The sequence below is a fragment of the Aspergillus foveolatus genome (assembly GCF_047715535.1).
Source record: "Aspergillus foveolatus strain CBS 279.81 unplaced genomic scaffold BDW70scaffold_46, whole genome shotgun sequence".
In the NCBI taxonomy this organism is placed as follows: Eukaryota; Fungi; Ascomycota; class Eurotiomycetes; order Eurotiales; family Aspergillaceae; genus Aspergillus; species Aspergillus foveolatus.
Window position 1 is genome coordinate 79,401 of NW_027396110.1, and position 17,329 is coordinate 96,729.

General features: G+C 51.4%; 6 protein-coding genes across 6 annotated transcripts; 4 read left to right on the forward strand and 2 right to left on the reverse strand.

Annotated features, from left to right (window-relative positions):
* The first annotated feature begins 4,468 nt into the window (after positions 1–4,468).
* Positions 4,469–6,138, forward strand: flbD (putative MYB family conidiophore development protein FlbD). The gene has a single exon (XM_073737696.1). It carries the CDS (start codon positions 4,843–4,845, stop codon positions 5,785–5,787), a length of 945 nt encoding a protein of 314 aa, XP_073593641.1. The 5' UTR covers positions 4,469–4,842; the 3' UTR covers positions 5,788–6,138.
* A 108-nt stretch (positions 6,139–6,246) lies between these two features.
* Positions 6,247–6,947, reverse strand: BDW70DRAFT_140896 (uncharacterized protein). The gene has a single exon (XM_073737697.1). It carries the CDS (start codon positions 6,523–6,525, stop codon positions 6,271–6,273), a length of 255 nt encoding a protein of 84 aa, XP_073593642.1. The 5' UTR covers positions 6,526–6,947; the 3' UTR covers positions 6,247–6,270.
* A 123-nt stretch (positions 6,948–7,070) lies between these two features.
* On the forward strand, positions 7,071–7,884 carry BDW70DRAFT_140897 (uncharacterized protein). The gene is made up of 2 exons (XM_073737698.1): positions 7,071–7,399; positions 7,484–7,884. Exons 1-2 carry the CDS (start codon positions 7,194–7,196, stop codon positions 7,752–7,754), a joined length of 477 nt encoding a protein of 158 aa, XP_073593643.1. The 5' UTR covers positions 7,071–7,193; the 3' UTR covers positions 7,755–7,884.
* Positions 7,885–12,625: 4,741 nt separating this feature from the next.
* BDW70DRAFT_140903 (60S ribosomal protein eL29) lies at positions 12,626–13,689 on the reverse strand. Its single transcript, XM_073737699.1, has 4 exons — positions 13,608–13,689; positions 13,450–13,501; positions 13,175–13,277; positions 12,626–13,101 (listed from the first exon to the last, which is right to left on the reverse strand). Exons 1-4 carry the CDS (start codon positions 13,612–13,614, stop codon positions 13,066–13,068), a joined length of 198 nt encoding a protein of 65 aa, XP_073593644.1. The 5' UTR covers positions 13,615–13,689; the 3' UTR covers positions 12,626–13,065.
* A 698-nt stretch (positions 13,690–14,387) lies between these two features.
* BDW70DRAFT_140905 (F1F0 ATP synthase subunit delta) lies at positions 14,388–15,622 on the forward strand. Its single transcript, XM_073737700.1, has 6 exons — positions 14,388–14,569; positions 14,639–14,661; positions 14,743–14,873; positions 14,973–15,061; positions 15,124–15,213; positions 15,274–15,622. The coding sequence occupies exons 1-6, from the start codon at positions 14,435–14,437 to the stop codon at positions 15,304–15,306; spliced, it is 501 nt and encodes a 166-aa protein (XP_073593645.1). The 5' UTR covers positions 14,388–14,434; the 3' UTR covers positions 15,307–15,622.
* Positions 15,623–15,683: 61 nt separating this feature from the next.
* BDW70DRAFT_169856 (uncharacterized protein) lies at positions 15,684–17,124 on the forward strand (the record flags this gene model as incomplete). Its single annotated transcript, XM_073742792.1, has 1 exon — positions 15,684–17,124. The coding sequence occupies one exon, from the start codon at positions 15,684–15,686 to the stop codon at positions 17,073–17,075; it is 1,392 nt and encodes a 463-aa protein (XP_073593646.1). The 3' UTR covers positions 17,076–17,124.
* Between the last annotated feature and the right edge of the window lie 205 nt (positions 17,125–17,329).

The window sequence follows — 17,329 nt, forward strand, 5'->3', positions numbered from 1 at the left end:
TCTCAAATACTTCCCGTTTTTCTAATGAGCTTCATAGAACGACTGCTGTGGAGGGTTCAGGGTTGAATCTCGCCGTCACAGTCGCAGTCGGTCGTACTGGAAAACTCCACTGACATTCTGAATCAATAGTTCGTCCCGGTTCCTGGGCGTCCCCGGCAGCTGAGAGCCAATCGACTAGCTTGTGCCGCGGTCAGTTCTGGCGTCTGCGGTCTACGCAGTGCCCGGCCGCATCGTCGCCTCAGTTACCTAAGCGAGGCCCCATGAGCTCGTGGTATACACAGTAGGCATAGTTCTACCGATCAGATATTCTGTGTACTTGGTGCGTCAAGAGTGATCCCCGGTCTGCATGGGCGTATGAAGTCAGATCGGTGTACTCCGTACTCCAGAGCATGTATGCATGTATGTACGCTGTACGTCCGTTTCGATTGCCCGCTGTCCCACGAGGCTGGATCCAACTGAAGTACCCGTCGCATGGCAGCGGCACGGTCGCACAGCCAGGCAGATGACTTTTCGAAGCGATAGTTCATCCAGAAGCATGAGGTGTCAATTCATTGTCGACTCAGCCTAGGCTCCAGTCAGACTCAGGTCCTCCGTACCTGACTGACTGCCGTAATGAAGACCGAGGCTGTCAGTGCCAGTTTCATCCGTAAACCATGATGATTATTGCCGACAGACGACAAGTAGAGCGGCTCTGGCGTTGACTGTTATGCCGAGCCGTGCCAGTCCATTTTCCGGATATGGTAGATGCGAGATCTCGATCTGAATCCTGATCCTTCATCTCATAGCACCACCGAGCATCTCCGTTGCCCAGCTGTGGCAGCTAATCAGCTTTAATCTATCTGAAGGCGGGCTGACATCAATAGTGCGCACGAGACTAAGCATCGACGGCGAAGAATCTTACGAGTCAACTGAAGATCTTGTCGCAAATAATGTCCGTAACCTTCTAGCTCGCTCCTTGGGCGTTAAAATTGATTGATGCAGTGTGGAATGCGAAGATATCAAAACTCAAAACCCAAGCCTTCGTGGATCCCTCCGTTTATCTTTACCTGTTTGAGTTAGCGCCACCTTTCAGAATGACAAATACCTTATTTTGGACAGCGAATCAGCTACAGGAATCGCAGGTGTGGTTCCTCACGTCACGCATCTCAGGGCAGGGTTCGTGCTTTGGCACTATTTTAGTGTAATTATCCGCCGCGCTCCGTATCTTTGTACATAATTTCAAGGAGATATTTGAATGTCATTGATTCTTCCACAATTTCTGCCCCTTTCGGACGGCACGCTGTCTGGCTGGCTTGGCGGCGGCCCAACGGCGTCTAACTCTAGCTCGTGGCGGGCACTACCTAGGCACTGCCGTCGCGGTTGGCGTCGCCATCATCTGGAAAGCCGCGTAATTGGACCCCCAAATCAGGTACCGGACGCGATGACAGTTTGACAGGAAGCGTACCCACCACCCAATTCCACCTCGCAATATTATCCGTAGTTATTCCACAGACCACCGCCTGTTCTGTGCTGCTAGCTTGTCGCAAGTCACCGTATCGTCTACGCGGTGTTTTGTCTCAACGCCCGCTTAACGCTGGCTCTACGGTGAAACAAACCAGCCAAATCAAAGAGCTACAATGATAGCCGTCAATAGTTTCTGGAAAGAATTTGAGGCGGAAAAAAAATAAATAAATACACATCCTGAGCTGATCAAGGGGCTCAGTTGCCAGATCAGCCTATCAGACAAACACGATCGGATCGAGCCTAGAGCATACGAGGTAGGCGGAGTGCCAGTATGGATCTTTTCAGCACACTTTCAGCATACGTTCAACATACTTTCAGCATCCGTTCAGCATCCGTCTGTCTTTAGCCAGCAGGTATGAAATCAATGTGCAACTTGACAAACCGCCGGGGAGAGACAGACGATAGACTAGTACAACCTCCGAGCCGAAGAAGCTGGGGAGGTTCCCGATGTCCCCGAGTCGCCGCCCGTACAGAGTAACCTGAATTCTCAGTACCCAGTCGCCTCTCACGATTGGGGATGTACGGCGTAGACTAAGCGGTCGCGTGAGGAGTTGGAACCAGGTTTCTGGGTTTCTGATCGATAGTCTGACCTGTGGAGGACGAGGCGACCTCCGACCGCGTGTCCGCCACAGTGGTGAACCTGGAGAAGATCAAAAGAAAAGAAGGCTGCTGAAGAGCTGAAAAGGGGGACGATCAGCCACGATGCGAGGTGTCATATCCAGCCGGAGTTTCGTGTCCGGTCCCTGCAGAAGGAGCGTATAGCCGTATACTACGGGGAGAGCAGGTAGTAAAGCGATATTCCTTGCGCGGCCGCGCCGAGTGACTATGAATGCATCGACTATTGAGTAGCACGAGCCCCCGGTCATCATACCATGACTCGGGCTCTGTCCAGGATTGAAGAGATGTTGTATGCCGAAGGCTGAAGCCTGAGAATCAAGGTCGGGTGGCTGCCTCATTCGCTGCAGGGCGACCTGGGTCCTGTAGATAGAGCCATAACAGTGATACAACAGAGCTGCCAGCATGAGACATACATCATATCGTCATTAATAACATATAGTACCGGGTGAGAAGTGTACTCAGAGTATACAGAGTACTATAGAGTAGAGAGAAAATGAAAGAATGGTGCCGATCATCGCCGTTTCAGGTAAATCATAAAAAGCAAATGATTCCAAATCATGAGGCGAGCTAAATTAGCGCACCGCCAATCATGATCTTCGCCAAAACGGGTTCTATCTGAAAAAGAAACGCCATGCGGAGGCAGCATCTGAGGAGCGACATCGAAGGAGGACCAATTACTCTGGAGTCGACTCGACAGATGGTGGCTGGCTGAGTCGGTCTCACCTAGGGTTCAATCGACGTGCTAAAGAGTATTGATCGATGGTCTATCGAAATCTCCATCCTAGCTCTGGATGTTAATGCACGAAAGATCTGTCATTCTCGGGTGCTCCACTTGTGTGGCATCGCCTCGCCCGGCCCTGGTCCAGGACCATGGCTCTCATGGCTCTTCATGGCTCTCCCCTGTCGGTCAATATCCACCTACTCGGTGATATCTTCAGCTTCAGTAACTGCAGCCGCTAAATTTCATTCACTTTCGTGATTGATCCTGGGGAAAAACTCCGTCTTGGATGTCGGGGTATCGTCCATTATCCCCTACGACGAAACCGCTCTTTTGTATTTTATAAGACCGGATTTCTGATTCCGAGCGCTGGACCCCACCCAGGATGACCCCTGCCATTGAGGCCCATGCCCCCCGCCAACTTCATCTCCATTCTCCAACTCAACCCGTGGACTGGGCCCGACTCCATGACCGGCTCCATGACCACATTCCCCTTCAGGTTTACCCACACCGTTTCTGCCGCCCGGTTTCTGTCAGGGCGTGTCTCCCGCAAAGCATTGGCCAATCTCCCCTGGTAGTGCCCTGCCTAGTTCGAGGATCGCTGCATCGCCAGTGCGCCACTCTGGTTGACGTCTCGGTGCTGTTCGCTCTCGTCGCAGTTAATTTCTGCTTTGCCCAATTATATGGTCGATGTTCTAACAGCTTCGTGCCCGGTATCTTGGACAATGGCTCCCAGCAGGCCGACCTCCCCTGAGTCTGTCTCCACTGATTCCTTCATGATCGTCCTATCCAGACTGATGGGACTGAAGTCAGCGAGGCCGCGTACCAATGTGCTATGTGCTACCAGTATGCTCGACCGTCTGCCGTCTGTAGTTTGCACCTATTACGCAACTAGATAGATCTTGGTACGAACAAGTGCCGATTCCATTGTACCTGGTCCAAATTTATCGTATATATCGTAAAAGGCAGTATGCTAATTGCTGTTTCACTTGAGTGGAACAGAATGCAAGATGCAGCATGATTCTCTGGTCTTACCGCTTCGCGATAAGTGGCAAATCTCCCCACGATCTGGAAACGCCAGCGCTGGAAACGCCAGCGCCTCAAGGACAGACAGGAGCCTCTTTTCTTTTTCCTGCATGAGCTAGCAGCAGCATCACCATCCTCGGGGAGCGTCGACGGGAAGCGCTTCCTTGACAGTGGCTTGTCTATGGGTCCAGCGTCCAGACTGCCCAAAGCAGGCACTGCACGCTCACCACGATGCCATGTGGTCCTGAGAATGACTCCACGTCTGTCAGTATGAATATCGGCCCACTCAATATTGGCACATAACGGAGTTTATCTTCATATGCAGTCGTCAAGATTTCATGGGGGGGTCATTGTATGTGACTGGGGTTGCTGGACTTTGGTTGTGACGGGTCTAGTGTGTCTCCTGAGTGGGTCCGATAGACTGTATACTCCGTACCGTAACAACCCAGAAACCAAATCGTAATCTAAATGCGGAAAATCAATAAAATAAATCCAAATCGGTTATCCTTCTAAGAGTATGGCGGCTATTGTCCCTTTTGGCCCTTTTTATTTATTATTTTACTAATTAATTATTCCTCCGACAACTGTCAGCTCCAAGATCTTGGATCAGATCTTCTCTCATAGCGTGCTCGACGGGTGGAGCTGCATTCATCGCTCTCTGACTCGTCTCTCTCCTGGTCGTCATTACTTTTGCTCTTATACCTTCGTCTCTCCCCCTCTCGTATATCTACCTCCCACACTCTCCCATCGACACTCTTCTCCCCCAAGTCGACTCCTTCAATTTGTCTTGGTTCTCAGCATCTCATCCACACTCAATTGCGTCCGTCTAATACTTCACAACCTTTGCTTTGGTTCAACGGCACTCCCCACCAGGACGCCCGCCACATTCTTCACCTCAACGGACAAACCCCCCCGCCTCATATTCGTCCGCGCCTCACGGTTTACTTGCACCCTGCACCACCAACACAGACTCACAAATGGCTCCAACACACCGTCGTGGACCATGGGTCCCTGAAGAGGACCAGCTGCTTCTCCAACTAGTCCGCGAACAGGGCCCCAACAATAACTGGGTCCGCATCTCTCAACACATGCACTACCGCTCTCCCAAGCAATGCCGGGAACGTTACCACCAGAATCTCAAACCATCACTAAACCGCGACCCCATCTCTGCCGAAGAGGGGCTGGCAATCGAGCGAATGGTCAACGAAATGGGCCGCTGCTGGGCCGAGATCGCACGCCGGCTAGGGAATCGCAGCGACAACGCCGTCAAGAACTGGTGGAATGGTAACATGAACCGCAAGAAGAGAGGTCTCCAACACAGCGTCAACAGCTCTCCTCACTCGAGAACGCCACACGGCCGCATCGAAGCTCCATACCACCGCGCCTCTATCGGAGGCACCAGTCCAATCTTCCGCTCTCGGCTCCCCTCCGTCTCCTACGACAGACCCTATACCTCATGGACCTCTCGATCCCCTATATCCTCTCGGCGCGAGTCTTTCTCGACCGCCTCCACCTTCTCCCGACAACTCACGCCCATCTACACACTTCCTGCTCTCAACCGGCCTGTTGAAGCGCCCTTGACCTCGCCTGCCTTCTCAGATACCTCCAACGCTCCGTCCCTCGACCCACCGTCGATGGTCTCGGACCATAACTCGGTTTCTTCTGCCTCGCCTCGCACTCTTCCTTCGCCGCAGCTTCATCCTCTCCCTCCTTTGGTAGATACACGCTACCCGTATGGAGAGGTGTCCAGGCCCCAAACATCAGACGACGTGTACTTTTCCAGCTTCCCCGGCAAGTCTTCAGGACTATTCTCGGATCCAAAGCCACGATGGGCTCCCGAGCAACGACCGTGCTGGGCTTCCGAGGAGAAGGTCGAGCCTCGGCGTGACTCGCGGATGGGCCTCGACAACCTCTTAAACTGAACGATCACACGACTCTCTTCCTCCCGTCTATACCTTAATACTGTATTTTTACTCTACGATGTTCTGGCAGCGTCTCCTGTACATGTCTCGGTCTGACCCTCAGTCTCTCGCTTTTCCTTTGTTGAATCTCCTTTGTACATCTATACTTTCTTGTTCTCCAGGTTGATTCTGGCATTTTTGGACTGGTTGTCAAAAGCATGATTGGTTTTGAATCTCATAGAGGTGGAGAGCGGATGATGTTTGCTTGGTTGTAGCGTTTTGTCCTGGATTTACAAATACCCCATGGCTATTGTTTTTATTTTACCAGGATTCAAGGAGATATAATACTCTAATGGTATTGTTATGAGCATATTATTGCCTATTGAACTATAACTAACTGTCTTAAGATTATTGCCACTGTAGCCATTTGTATCATCAATTAGAAAACGAATAGTGGAAGGTCTTTCATGGTAGTACAACGCCTGAGTGCATATACGAAGAAATCTAGTTTCGTGGCTGGCTGTTATCACTCCATTTCTGGCTGAGCCAGCTACGCCCCCGCCCTTGTTCCTTCTCCTCCTCTCCCCTCGCGCATTCAGACACGAGGACAGTGGACAACGCAAGGGGCTGGGAATGTGGAGGCCACAGTGGACCTGGCCGCCACCACGAAGCACATACGGCTAAGAGTAGCCGACAGGAAAACGAGGGGGAGGATGCTCTAGGATCGGAAGGGAAAGGCCATGCATGGACAGGAGCCATGGATGAATGACTCCTGACTACAGTATTGTGGTGTCAAGATGCACGGCCGGAGCCTGGAGGCAGCTCAGGGCTCCCCTCTCTCGGACGCTCAATAGACAGATCCATTTCCAATCCAGCCGATGAGACGAACGGCCCTATCTGCATCTAACCCTGTCTCGACTTGAGTTCTACCTAGGCACGCTGCGACTGGAGGGCCGTTCATGCAGGATCGGGTCGAATGGAGCGCAGAAGAGAGGGGGAGCAGCTTCCTTGCACTCAGGTAGGTCGGTCCACCATGGACGCTGCGTTGAGATTGCTTATCGAGCGTGACCAGGGGTGACGGCCGGATCCCTGTCAGAGAGCTAGCTCCATGTCTTGTCTATGGACAGAGTAAGGTTCCGACGGTCCCTCTGGACGAGTCTACGGTGTTTTGGGCCTGTATCCTGTATCAACAGCTGACGGCCTTGGTCCTCTGCCATTCAGATCGAACGGCCGTGCCAGCCTCGTCTCCGTTGATCCTATCTGTCAAGTAGGTACAGTTTAAGACTCTGTGTTTACGGCCGTCGATTGGAGAGTCCCGACGAATCGGTCATCAACGGAAAAAGAAACGAGAGAGATTGCAAGGCTGTCACGATTCATGACCAACCATACACCATACACTGTACGCCGTACGCCGTAAGGCTAAGGTTATGGCAGACGTATTGAGGGATTGTGTTCCTCCTAACGTATGCAGTAACGCCTGCCGAAGTCTTAGTCTCCTCTCTAGGTTAAGACTTCCTGTGACAGTTCGACAACGGCCTCGCCTCGCGTCACGACCCCACCCAAGAAAAAGGGCATGCTGCAGAGCAAGAAAGGGACTTCGGCTGGTGTTGCCGGTGGGAATTTCTTCAACAGCCTTGCTCGAGCGACCAGTCAGCACAGCGCTTCTGAAGGCAGGCAGGCAGGAAGGAAGGAAGGAAGGAAGGAACGGTTGACGCACCCTCTCAGCACCCGTGGACAGGACGTCTCTGGCACCTTGGATTCGATGGTCGTTCCGCTTGCATCAGCGCCGATCGATGGATCATGGGCCGTTGTGGCCGCGCCTTGAGAGCCACTCGATCTGGCTCCCTGAGGATTGCAAGGGCTCAGGAGTCGTATCCTTGTCGCGAGTCGGAACCTGGACACTTGGACTTCTCCGCAGGGCTCCCCCCAAGACTGTGGCGGTGGATTCAGACCTAGTCCAAGCACGGACCCGGCCAGGGGACAGATAGTTGGGAATAGCGAGTCATGTAGAGAGTCGAGACCGGACTTGACCGGGTCAACTGTCCCGCCAACGAACCTGCAGGATTGCCCAAGTCAAGTTTCTTTGTCTGAGGGTGGGAAACAAGGGGCGAAGACCCGAAGAGGTATGGCCGCACAATGAACCATCGCACCTCTTAGAAAACGAGCTACTGCTAGTCACAGGAGTCAGCCCCACGGTTCAGGAAAAGGTCCCAGATCGAGTTGGTGGCTCCGGCGGTTGCTCTGCTGAGATTCGATCCTGCCGTTACAGCCATCTCAACGTCTCTGGGGTCTGGACAAATGCCGTCAGACTCTTCCTCTGTAGCTGAAAACGGACGACTTCCCAGCGCCACTGGTGGACCCCAACTGACCTGGTATATCGTCAGAAAAGCTCATTCTGACCGTTTGTCCTCATCACCGCGCAGATTCAGGGCACCGGCGAAACGTCCAAATGCTCGGATCCCCACTCGCTATGCAAAAATGTGTCGCATAAACTGGCCGCTGCCGATCTTGGCCGTTTCTTCTCTGGCGTATCCGATCTGATTTGAAATATCGCGCTTTAGCGCCTGCACGGTGCACACAGTGCACACAGTGTACTGTGAGTAACTTCTTCAATGAACGGGCTCATCTCCGTCCCCCTGTTTCCGATATCAACCCTACATCTTGCGGAATCTGAAGAGAGATGATAATTACAGTAGGCTGCAGACGACCGCAGCTTTGACGTACGGTCCAATCTCGCCTTGCTTACCAGTGTAGGCACGACGTGCGTGTTTCTGGAGCCCTGTGGAGCCGCGATACACCCGATCCAAAATATTTGAAGTATAACGTTTTCGTTACAGAGTATACTGAGCCAAGTTTACGCAAATTGACTCGAGAGACTTGCCCTTCTAAATCCGGAGATCTAAGCTAGAAATATTATTTGAAGGCTCGAGACTATGCTCGATCCGAAACCAGCAGTCTAGAGTGATTTCCAGTGTGACACGAACCATCAAGGTCGACGGACCAACCACCGACGTCGTTAGATCTCGATGGACGTTGAAGCCGTTTTGATCCAAGGAAATTGATTCCAACTTATTCTGGGTCCACCCCATCCAAGCTGAGGTCTGCGTGTACGATTCCGCTTTAGGAAAACGCACGCCCTCAGTTGCTGCGAGACTCCTCCTATTAGAGCTATAGATTCACTGGTCTGACGGCGTCCTTGTCAAAATGAACCATGGTTTAAAGGACAATGGTGGAGCACACGACAACGGCTTGAAGACTGGAGTCTCGGATATGAAACGGTCGCTTTAGTGCCGCCATTCGGAATCCGGTCATGTACGGTGTCGGATGTACGAGATTGAGTGCGAGGTGTGGACGAAAAGAGTTATTCCTGACTCGCAGCAGAGTTGGATCTATTTTGGGCTCTGAGTATACCTTTTTTGCTGATACGGGGAACTATATACGGAGCCCAGCCGATCCGTGATATTATCAGGAAAATCCATGAGTACGGGCATCACCGGGATGGGACTTTGGCTGAGGATTGACCGTACATTTACAAGTTTACATGTATGTCGATATACTCTTTCAGGGAACGCTCAAGTTTACCCAACAAACTGGCGTACGAAGATCATGCACAGTTGGATAACGTCACAGTGCACCTGAAGCGCCTGTCCGGTGACCCGATCGTCTTCAGCCGTCCCTTCAAAACCAATCCCACCAGCATGGAACCTCAGCTGCGGTTATTCCTACCCAGTTTCGTCCCCAATTCTCTATATTGGCCATTAAGAGGTTTGTGTCACGGTCCAGGGGGGTCTCTTAGCTTTGGCTTCCATGGGTCGACTTTACGAGGTGGATCTCAATTTACGTTTGTTGGTTTTCATTGGCAGACGGAGGATCTCGGTCGTGGAGTCACGATGGAGCTAGGATGTTGTGGGCTAGTGTACCCGCTTTTCGGTCCGCCCGTGATCGGCGTATTGAACTTAAGAGTTGAAGTGGAAATTTGTAGCTGTTTTGCTGTAACATTGGTTTTAGTGGTATCATGTACGTTTCTTACCTCGCATGACAACCTACCCATGGGATGATATAGAAACACTCATCCTTCCTGCGAACGATACTACACGCTGAATGGTTTAGCTAACTATATCAGCCAGTGTGACAATTGTAGCACAGACACTTGAACGAGGAACTCCGTGTCTGCCTGGTTGCACAATAGCTAGCCCCTTAAGTTTCGACCGATCAATAGCTTCAATAATTCCTTGCACTGAAGCCAGCGACCGGGCTTGACAACTCCAGCTCGAGGCTTTCCACCTCTCACCTACATTGCCAACTACTTCTCTCACCTAGAAGTACCTCGCAAGACTCTACGGGTACCTGACCGGCCGGCACACGAATCATAGCAAACATCATTTCCATCTCACCCCAGCCAATGCGTCCACAACGGAGTACTCCGTCCCGCATGCTGGATCAATCATTACTGCTATCGTCAGAGCATGAACCATTCCAGTGTTTGAAACTGAAACTGAGACGGAGGTCGAGCACCACGTGTACCCGCCATTCATGTGCAAGGCCGCCGTTGCACGAGCATCTCTCTTTGTCTCTCAGTACATTGGTCATGTCTTACGACCTGCGATACTAACAGAACTCAGACTCCAGTGGCAGGAATATTGCTAGAGCCAGACCGGTCTCCAATCCCAGCATTCTGGACTCGCCGTTGGGCTAGGCTGGTTTGGTTGGTAATTAGGGACCGGACTGGTACCGTCCGACCAGCCGTCAGCTTCTGGGATGTTTCCTTTTCCTTCCTTCTCCGAAGGGCTGGGTCGGCATTGGAACGGTGACTGGGTTTGGGACTGGGACAGGGAACATGAGAAGAGATGGCTTGCACCTTGCAAGAGGAGAGACGAATCTAACAAGGCCGAGACCTCTTGCGGATCGCTTCATCCCATCCAGCGGTTGCAAATGTGGCTTCAGCAACTCCTGTCCACTTCCGGACAGTGCAATGCGCGCCTCTGACTTGCATAGGTAGGAGAACTTGACGTGACTAATGCAAGGATACGGTAGAAGCGAAGTCTCTAGCTCGAACGTGCGTCTCACTGCCCAGTGCCACTATCCTGGTCCCTTGGACCTCGACCGGGGTGGCGAGTCCGCTTCTTGGGATCTGAGCAGAGAAAAGGATATGTCAGAGTGGATGTGCTGTACGGAGTACAGTCCACGTATAGTATGAAGAGTTAATCCTCAACCCGATAGTTCCAACTTCCGGAACTCGAACGCAGCCGGATTTCCTTTCTCCTGGAAGCATTGCGCGTCAGACGGCATTCGACCATGCAGCCTCCGGCCCCCTCTGCCTGCCCGTGCCTTTTTATGCAGCCGTTTCCAGCGAGGTCGATCCATTGGTAAAGGGTGTCTTAACACCGGCGTTTAACTCCGGCGCCACGGAGGCACAAGGCTGATCAGCTATCGTGTTTACGCATTGATCTGAATGGTCGTTGGCCGAGTCCTGCTGCAATGGGCTTGAGGAGGAAAATCTTATGTACGTAGGTATGGTTGCTTCTCCTGACGCTCGTGTCCCGTCCTCGTTCTCCTCGTCTTCCTGATGCAAAAGCCCAGTGCCTGTTCCTGTGCTCATTTGCTTGAATCAAGGGCGCAGGGCATCCTTCGTAACCCGCTTGCTGGCATGAAGCAAGCGTTGGATCCTGGTGGATCATGGTGCCTCTTCTAAGAGGCGAGGTGACGAACTGATAACGTACTGACCTCTCAGACCTGGTGCCAACCTTCCACCACGGAGGCCGCCTAACGGACACCATGCCTGACCTGGAACTGACTGGCTGAAACATGTATCACCCCCTTCTCCGGTTTTCGACTCCGGCTTGGGATTGATAGAGTGACGAATGTTCGCCAATGTCAGATTAGCCCAGGCTACGTCTGAACACCTTACTGGAGTTCAGGTAATGGCGGCGTGTGATGTGGCCGTTGGGAGGTCTATAGGTACATTGCATATGCACTCTACGTAGAGGGATGAGGGGAAGTGTAGTCATGTCTTCGTTCAATAGTCCTACTGAGGCACACCCGCTAATGACATACTCACTCTCCGCAATCCACAGGCTTGCACTAATAGTCGTTGCCTGGACTCACTTTGCTTGAACCTGCATACAGGTACTCTGTATCCAATCTAGGGTTGCAGGGTCCGTGGGACGGTGGGAAGTTGGCTATTACATGCATTACTGGTTATGTCTTGCCTTCCATTCCTTATCTTACCAGGCTAGAATGATTTAGTGTTTTGAGGATGAAGTGCGAATCCAGACCCTCCTGGAATAACGATACCTTATAGCCATAGTATGCATGATTTTTCTGGACCACCAAAGTAGCTCTTTCATGCTGTCTCCTCATCGATCCGATCCTAGGCAATTGCACAGATTCAGAGTGTGCCCTGGCGTTGGTACCGCCGTTCCAGTTCAAGTATCACACCGTCTGCATGTTATCAATAGTCCTATATACTACCTGGTACTAGCTTGGCCCCAAGACAATACTGCAACTGTTTGCGTACGTCCTGCATAATGGAGACGGAGACGCCGATATCAAAATGGCACTGCGGTTATACATACCCTAGACATGATTTGTTCCGAGACCTGTAGGTGGTGATGTGTTTGGCTATTAACGGGAATTCAGCAGCCTGGTAGTTTAGCACCGGTAAGCTGGGCTGATGGCTTAGGTTTGAACTGGGTAGAATACTCGTCAAACTCAAGAGCTGGCAATGGAGCTGGACAGGCGAAAGCATGAGCTGGTGCTTTGTTTGGTAGCTGTGGGACCTTGCGACTTTGGATTGTTCTGCTTCTGCACGATGCTACAGATACGAGCAGAGTTAGGGCGTAGAATAAGAGTGTAAGACTGCACGAAAAACGATGTCATTGAGAGATCTACAACCTATCTAGCCTACGGATGATGTAGCCCTCCGTCCATGCACCTCATCGCCACGGGATAAAAGAGAAGAGGTGTTTGGTAATAGGAAGGCATGGAGTCTGTTCTCGGCACGTTATAAAATCCTTCAGCAAGCGCGCATTAGAGATAAGCACGAAGCTGTACACACATATGCCTGGCTTGGGAATATATCCATCCATCGAACCGCCTCGACAGGACGCCGACGTAGAGCCAAAAAACAAAAGCGTCACGAAATCGAAATCGAGTCCATTTGGGTTATATGACAACCGGGTTCGTTCGACAGATGTTCTTGGAATGGAATGGGATGGTCGGGTTCATTGCACGTGAAAGATGAGGAAATCACCAGCTCAAATCGCTTTCATTTTCGTCTTGACTTCTATATTAGATGACCTAAGCGATCTCGCGCTTGCCCTCCTTGCGCTCCTTCTGCAGGGTCGTTAGCAGGTGTTCAGGCATTTGACGCAGTTATTCAGCCTGTGGGCGGTGTACTCAAACGTACCAGAGCCTTAGCGGTACCGTGAAGGGCGTGTCTGTGGTTGCGACGGAACTTGGGGTCGACACCCTTGAGGGAGGGGTAACGGTTGGTCTTGGGCTTCTTGATACTGTTCGCGAAGTGATATTAGCGATGCTTCCTTCGTCCAGGAGTCATGTGCGGTGCTGGCAAAATGGACGTTGTCGGGTCGCATGTGCTGCACGTCGTTCAACAGCTTCACGCAATATCCGCTTTCGCCAATCAAGGTGCATCATAGCTAGGAGGAATAAAATTGTACGCACCCGTTACGGTGAGCCTTCTGGCTGCGGTGGTGCTGAGAGGCGTTCTTTGACTCTAAGGGGAAACAGAAATGTCAGCCACTAATCTCGACCACTCGGGTGCGCTGCTGGGCCAGTTTCAGTGCAGAGAAAACTCTCGCATAATAAGAGGGCAAACATACTGGCCATCTTGACAGTTTCGTCGCGACTGAAAGACGGTTGACGTGAGTTGGCGGGTGAGGTTATCCAGCGACTGAGGAAAAGGCAGAGAGAGGCCCAAATGAGGTTCGGCTAGGGCTCGGCGGTCAGTTTGTGTGGGATTTCGCTTACCGAGCATGGCTAGCGTCACCAACAACTTCCTCTACGACTACTATGCACGCGTCTAGCTACGCCGACAAACTTGGAAATGATTCTACAGAATATGGACAATCCGAACCTGCTTCATATAGTAGTATCCTCACTTTCTCAAGATCATGCGTCAGTTTGTCCTGATGAATGAGGAAATGCGACCCGAACGGGACCACGTGATTCTACATAGGCGATCTATAGGCATTTTGGTATCAACATTGGATCCATCCAGAACACCACAACTCTTCAAATGAGAACCGAGCGCTCAGAGAGAAACTTTCTCATCGCTCAGGACTGCCTGAATAACCATTGTGCATTTGTCATTGAGGGGACTGCACCTATGGGGACAGTCGCAGAGGACGGAACAACAAATAAGCCGAAGAGCAGAACTGTTGACACGGGTGTCGTTAGCAGCTCCAGCGATGAGTCTGAAAAAGTCGCATCAGGTGAATTGCAGGCAATAATGGCGGAGTTCAGAAGGTTGTCAGGTGTAGTCTTAAGTATTTTGTAGAACTAGTAGGCCGGTGTTTATGTGCTCGTCACGTGAGCTGAACGACGCTAGGGAACAACCGGCATCCGAACGTCGACCTTTGCAACTCGCAACTCCAAGTCCTAAGTGGGAGACTGTCCATCACCACCTTTTTCAACACCCATTTGCAAGATGATGACCCCTCTTCGCTTCGCCCGCTCTGCCCTCAGGGCCCGTCCTGCTGCTTTCCGCTTGCCTCTTCAGCGCAGAGGCTACGCCGAGGCCGTCAACGACAAGATCAAGCTTTCCCTTGTGCTCCCTCATCAGGTACTACTCGCCCACTGAATGCCTAAAGATATTCTTGAGGAGCTTGAGACTGACACTGGCTCTCAATAGACTATCTTCCGGTCCACCGACGTGTATGTCACTGCACTGGCCCGTAGGGCCAGCGCACAGCCGGCCTCGCTCACCCTTCCGCGCCCTTGCTGATGTCTATTTAGTGTCCAGGTCAACATTCCCGCTGAGTCTGGAGAGATGGGTGTTCTTGCCAACCATGTTCCCTCTATCGAGCAGCTGAAGCCCGGTCTTGTCGAGATCGTTGAGGAGGGCGGTGCCAGCAAGAAGTTTTTCCGTACGTCCGACCGACGACACAAATCGCGTCCCGTCTGATATCAATTCAATTCGAGATTACGTCTACGACTAGGATTATCGCTGACATGCTTCCGTACAGTATCTGGCGGTTTCGCTGTTGTCCAGCCCGACTCCCAGCTGAGCATCAACGCTGTTGAGGGTTTCCCCCTTGAGGACTTCAGCGCCGAGGTACGTCTTCTCACGCATGCGCTTAATTAAGTAGCACTTCTAACGAGGTTTTCCGCTCCCAGAACGTCCGCGCCCAGCTTGCTGAGGCCCAGAAGATCGCCAGCGGTAACGGCAGCGAGCAGGACATTGCCGAGGCCAAGATTGAGATTGAGGTAAGTGGATGATTTTTAGAGACTTATGCACTGGGCCAACCTCAGCTAACCGGCTTATAGGTTCTGGAGAGCCTCCAGGCCGTTCTGAAATAGATATCTGATGTACATATCCACTCGCGCTTCCCACCTTGAACCTGTAGAATTATAACAATTCCTTACGGCTTTCCCGTCACAACGCGGTTTTCTGAATAATACAATAATCCCTGTTTATGAACGCCGATTAGAGGGTAGCCTGGCGAGGTAAGCTGGGGGCAATTGCTTTATTTCCGGACCTGAGTCGCACCTTCCTCTATGGCATCAATCTCATCTTTCCCCCAATTCAATGCAGTTCTCTCCAGCTCTGGGATTCTCCCCGTTTAACTCCATAATAGTTGACGACCACAATTAGACAATTTGTTTCTCTAGAAGTCCAATCCTTGCCGTATTCGCCGACACACCGCTACGAAACAACCAAGTACGCATTCAGCGCCATGGCCGAAGAGTTGCCAACCAACCCCCCAACCTCGTTTTCGCACGAGTTGGGCTTGATGGGTGACGAGAATTACCTTACTGGCTATCTCCTTGAAACCCCTCAAAGGTGGCATATGAAGACCACACTTTCAGAACGACAGGGACCTACTTCGCCATCTTTAATTCAAAACCGTTCGCGCACGCTTGACCGTTTCAGCGACGGTGACGACTATAAGAGGTTGCTTTTTGCATTCCCCATGTTATATTCGGACCTAACATCGGAGAGGGACCCGTTTTTCGACGGTCGCGGGATGCCGTTAAACCCAAATAATACGCCAATATCCCGAAGCGGTTGTCAATCTGAAATTGGATCTATTGGAAAAGACAAGCAGGATGCGCACTCGCCCCCCAAATATGATAAGCACGTTAATCAATCAAGCGATGCAGTCGCACACGGTGACGATCCACTTACGTCTCATTTCAACAGTCGTGAAAAGATGTCGAAACCGCCCAAACCGCCCAAGCCACCCTTTCTCGCCAACATCAATACTTCGACTCAAAGCGACGTAGAGAACATTCAGCCCTCCCTCCGAGCTGTGCCACAGAAGAGGGCCGATGACAGACGTCCCATGTTAGAAACGCTTTATCGATCATTACCTTCACGCGTTGCTAGTAGGAAGTTTGGCCAACCCGTCGAGCCCGCTGTCGCCGAGCTAACGCCAGAAAATCATCTTGCGCGGCTCAAGCAATCCTGGAATACTAACCGTATTGTCCCTGGCCGGTATTTTCCTCGACCGTTCACGCGTCGGGAGCTAGAGGTCCTAGGCATCCCATTAAACAATCCAAGCATGCCATTTCCGGCCCCTATACCGACAATAGACAAGCTTCCTCTCCGCCGGGGTATCATACGTTTTGACTGGAAGCTAGCAGACCAATATCCGATCGATATTGATGGCTTTCCTGCCACAGAGACAAAACAGACTGCCCTCCCCCAAGGGCCGTGGAACACTTTACGGCGAATCCCACATAAACTCCCCTCGCTCCGGCAGCTCACACAAACTGCCTTGTATTATCTTACTCCGTGGAAACAGTTCACACTTAAGCAAAACCCGAGCTTGCGGACCACAATCACTATTCCGTTTGCTTCAAAGAGTGAAACATCCCCCGTGGAGCAAGACCAAGTCTCAATTCCTGGCCTTGTTGATGGGGCATACGTGCTTCAGTTCAACCTTGTTTTACCGTTACTTCTTGTTTATCAAACTACGAGACTTACAGCTGCCATCCGCAGATGCATGAGTCTCAGAGTCGCCGCCATTGCAGCTTCCATTGTGCGGGCCCTCTTAGTTACCATAATACGATGGGTGCTTTTTGTATTCCGCGTTGAGGTTACCGTGGAACTAAGCCAGGTATGAAGAGGTGAGAGTCACTTAGATCTTTTTGAAATGGATAAGGATGGGCTGAGAAAAGGAGTTTGATTTTGAGGCATGACAATATCAATATTACTGTACGAGGTTCCTGTATAAGCGATACCAGAGTATGTACAGTTGATTATATTCAGTAAAAGTAATGCGAATCATAGTTCGATCATGAAATCCCATAATTCCACAAATACACGAAGTGCACGGCCTACTCCTGGGTTTTTGGAGAGAAAGAAACTAAACATATT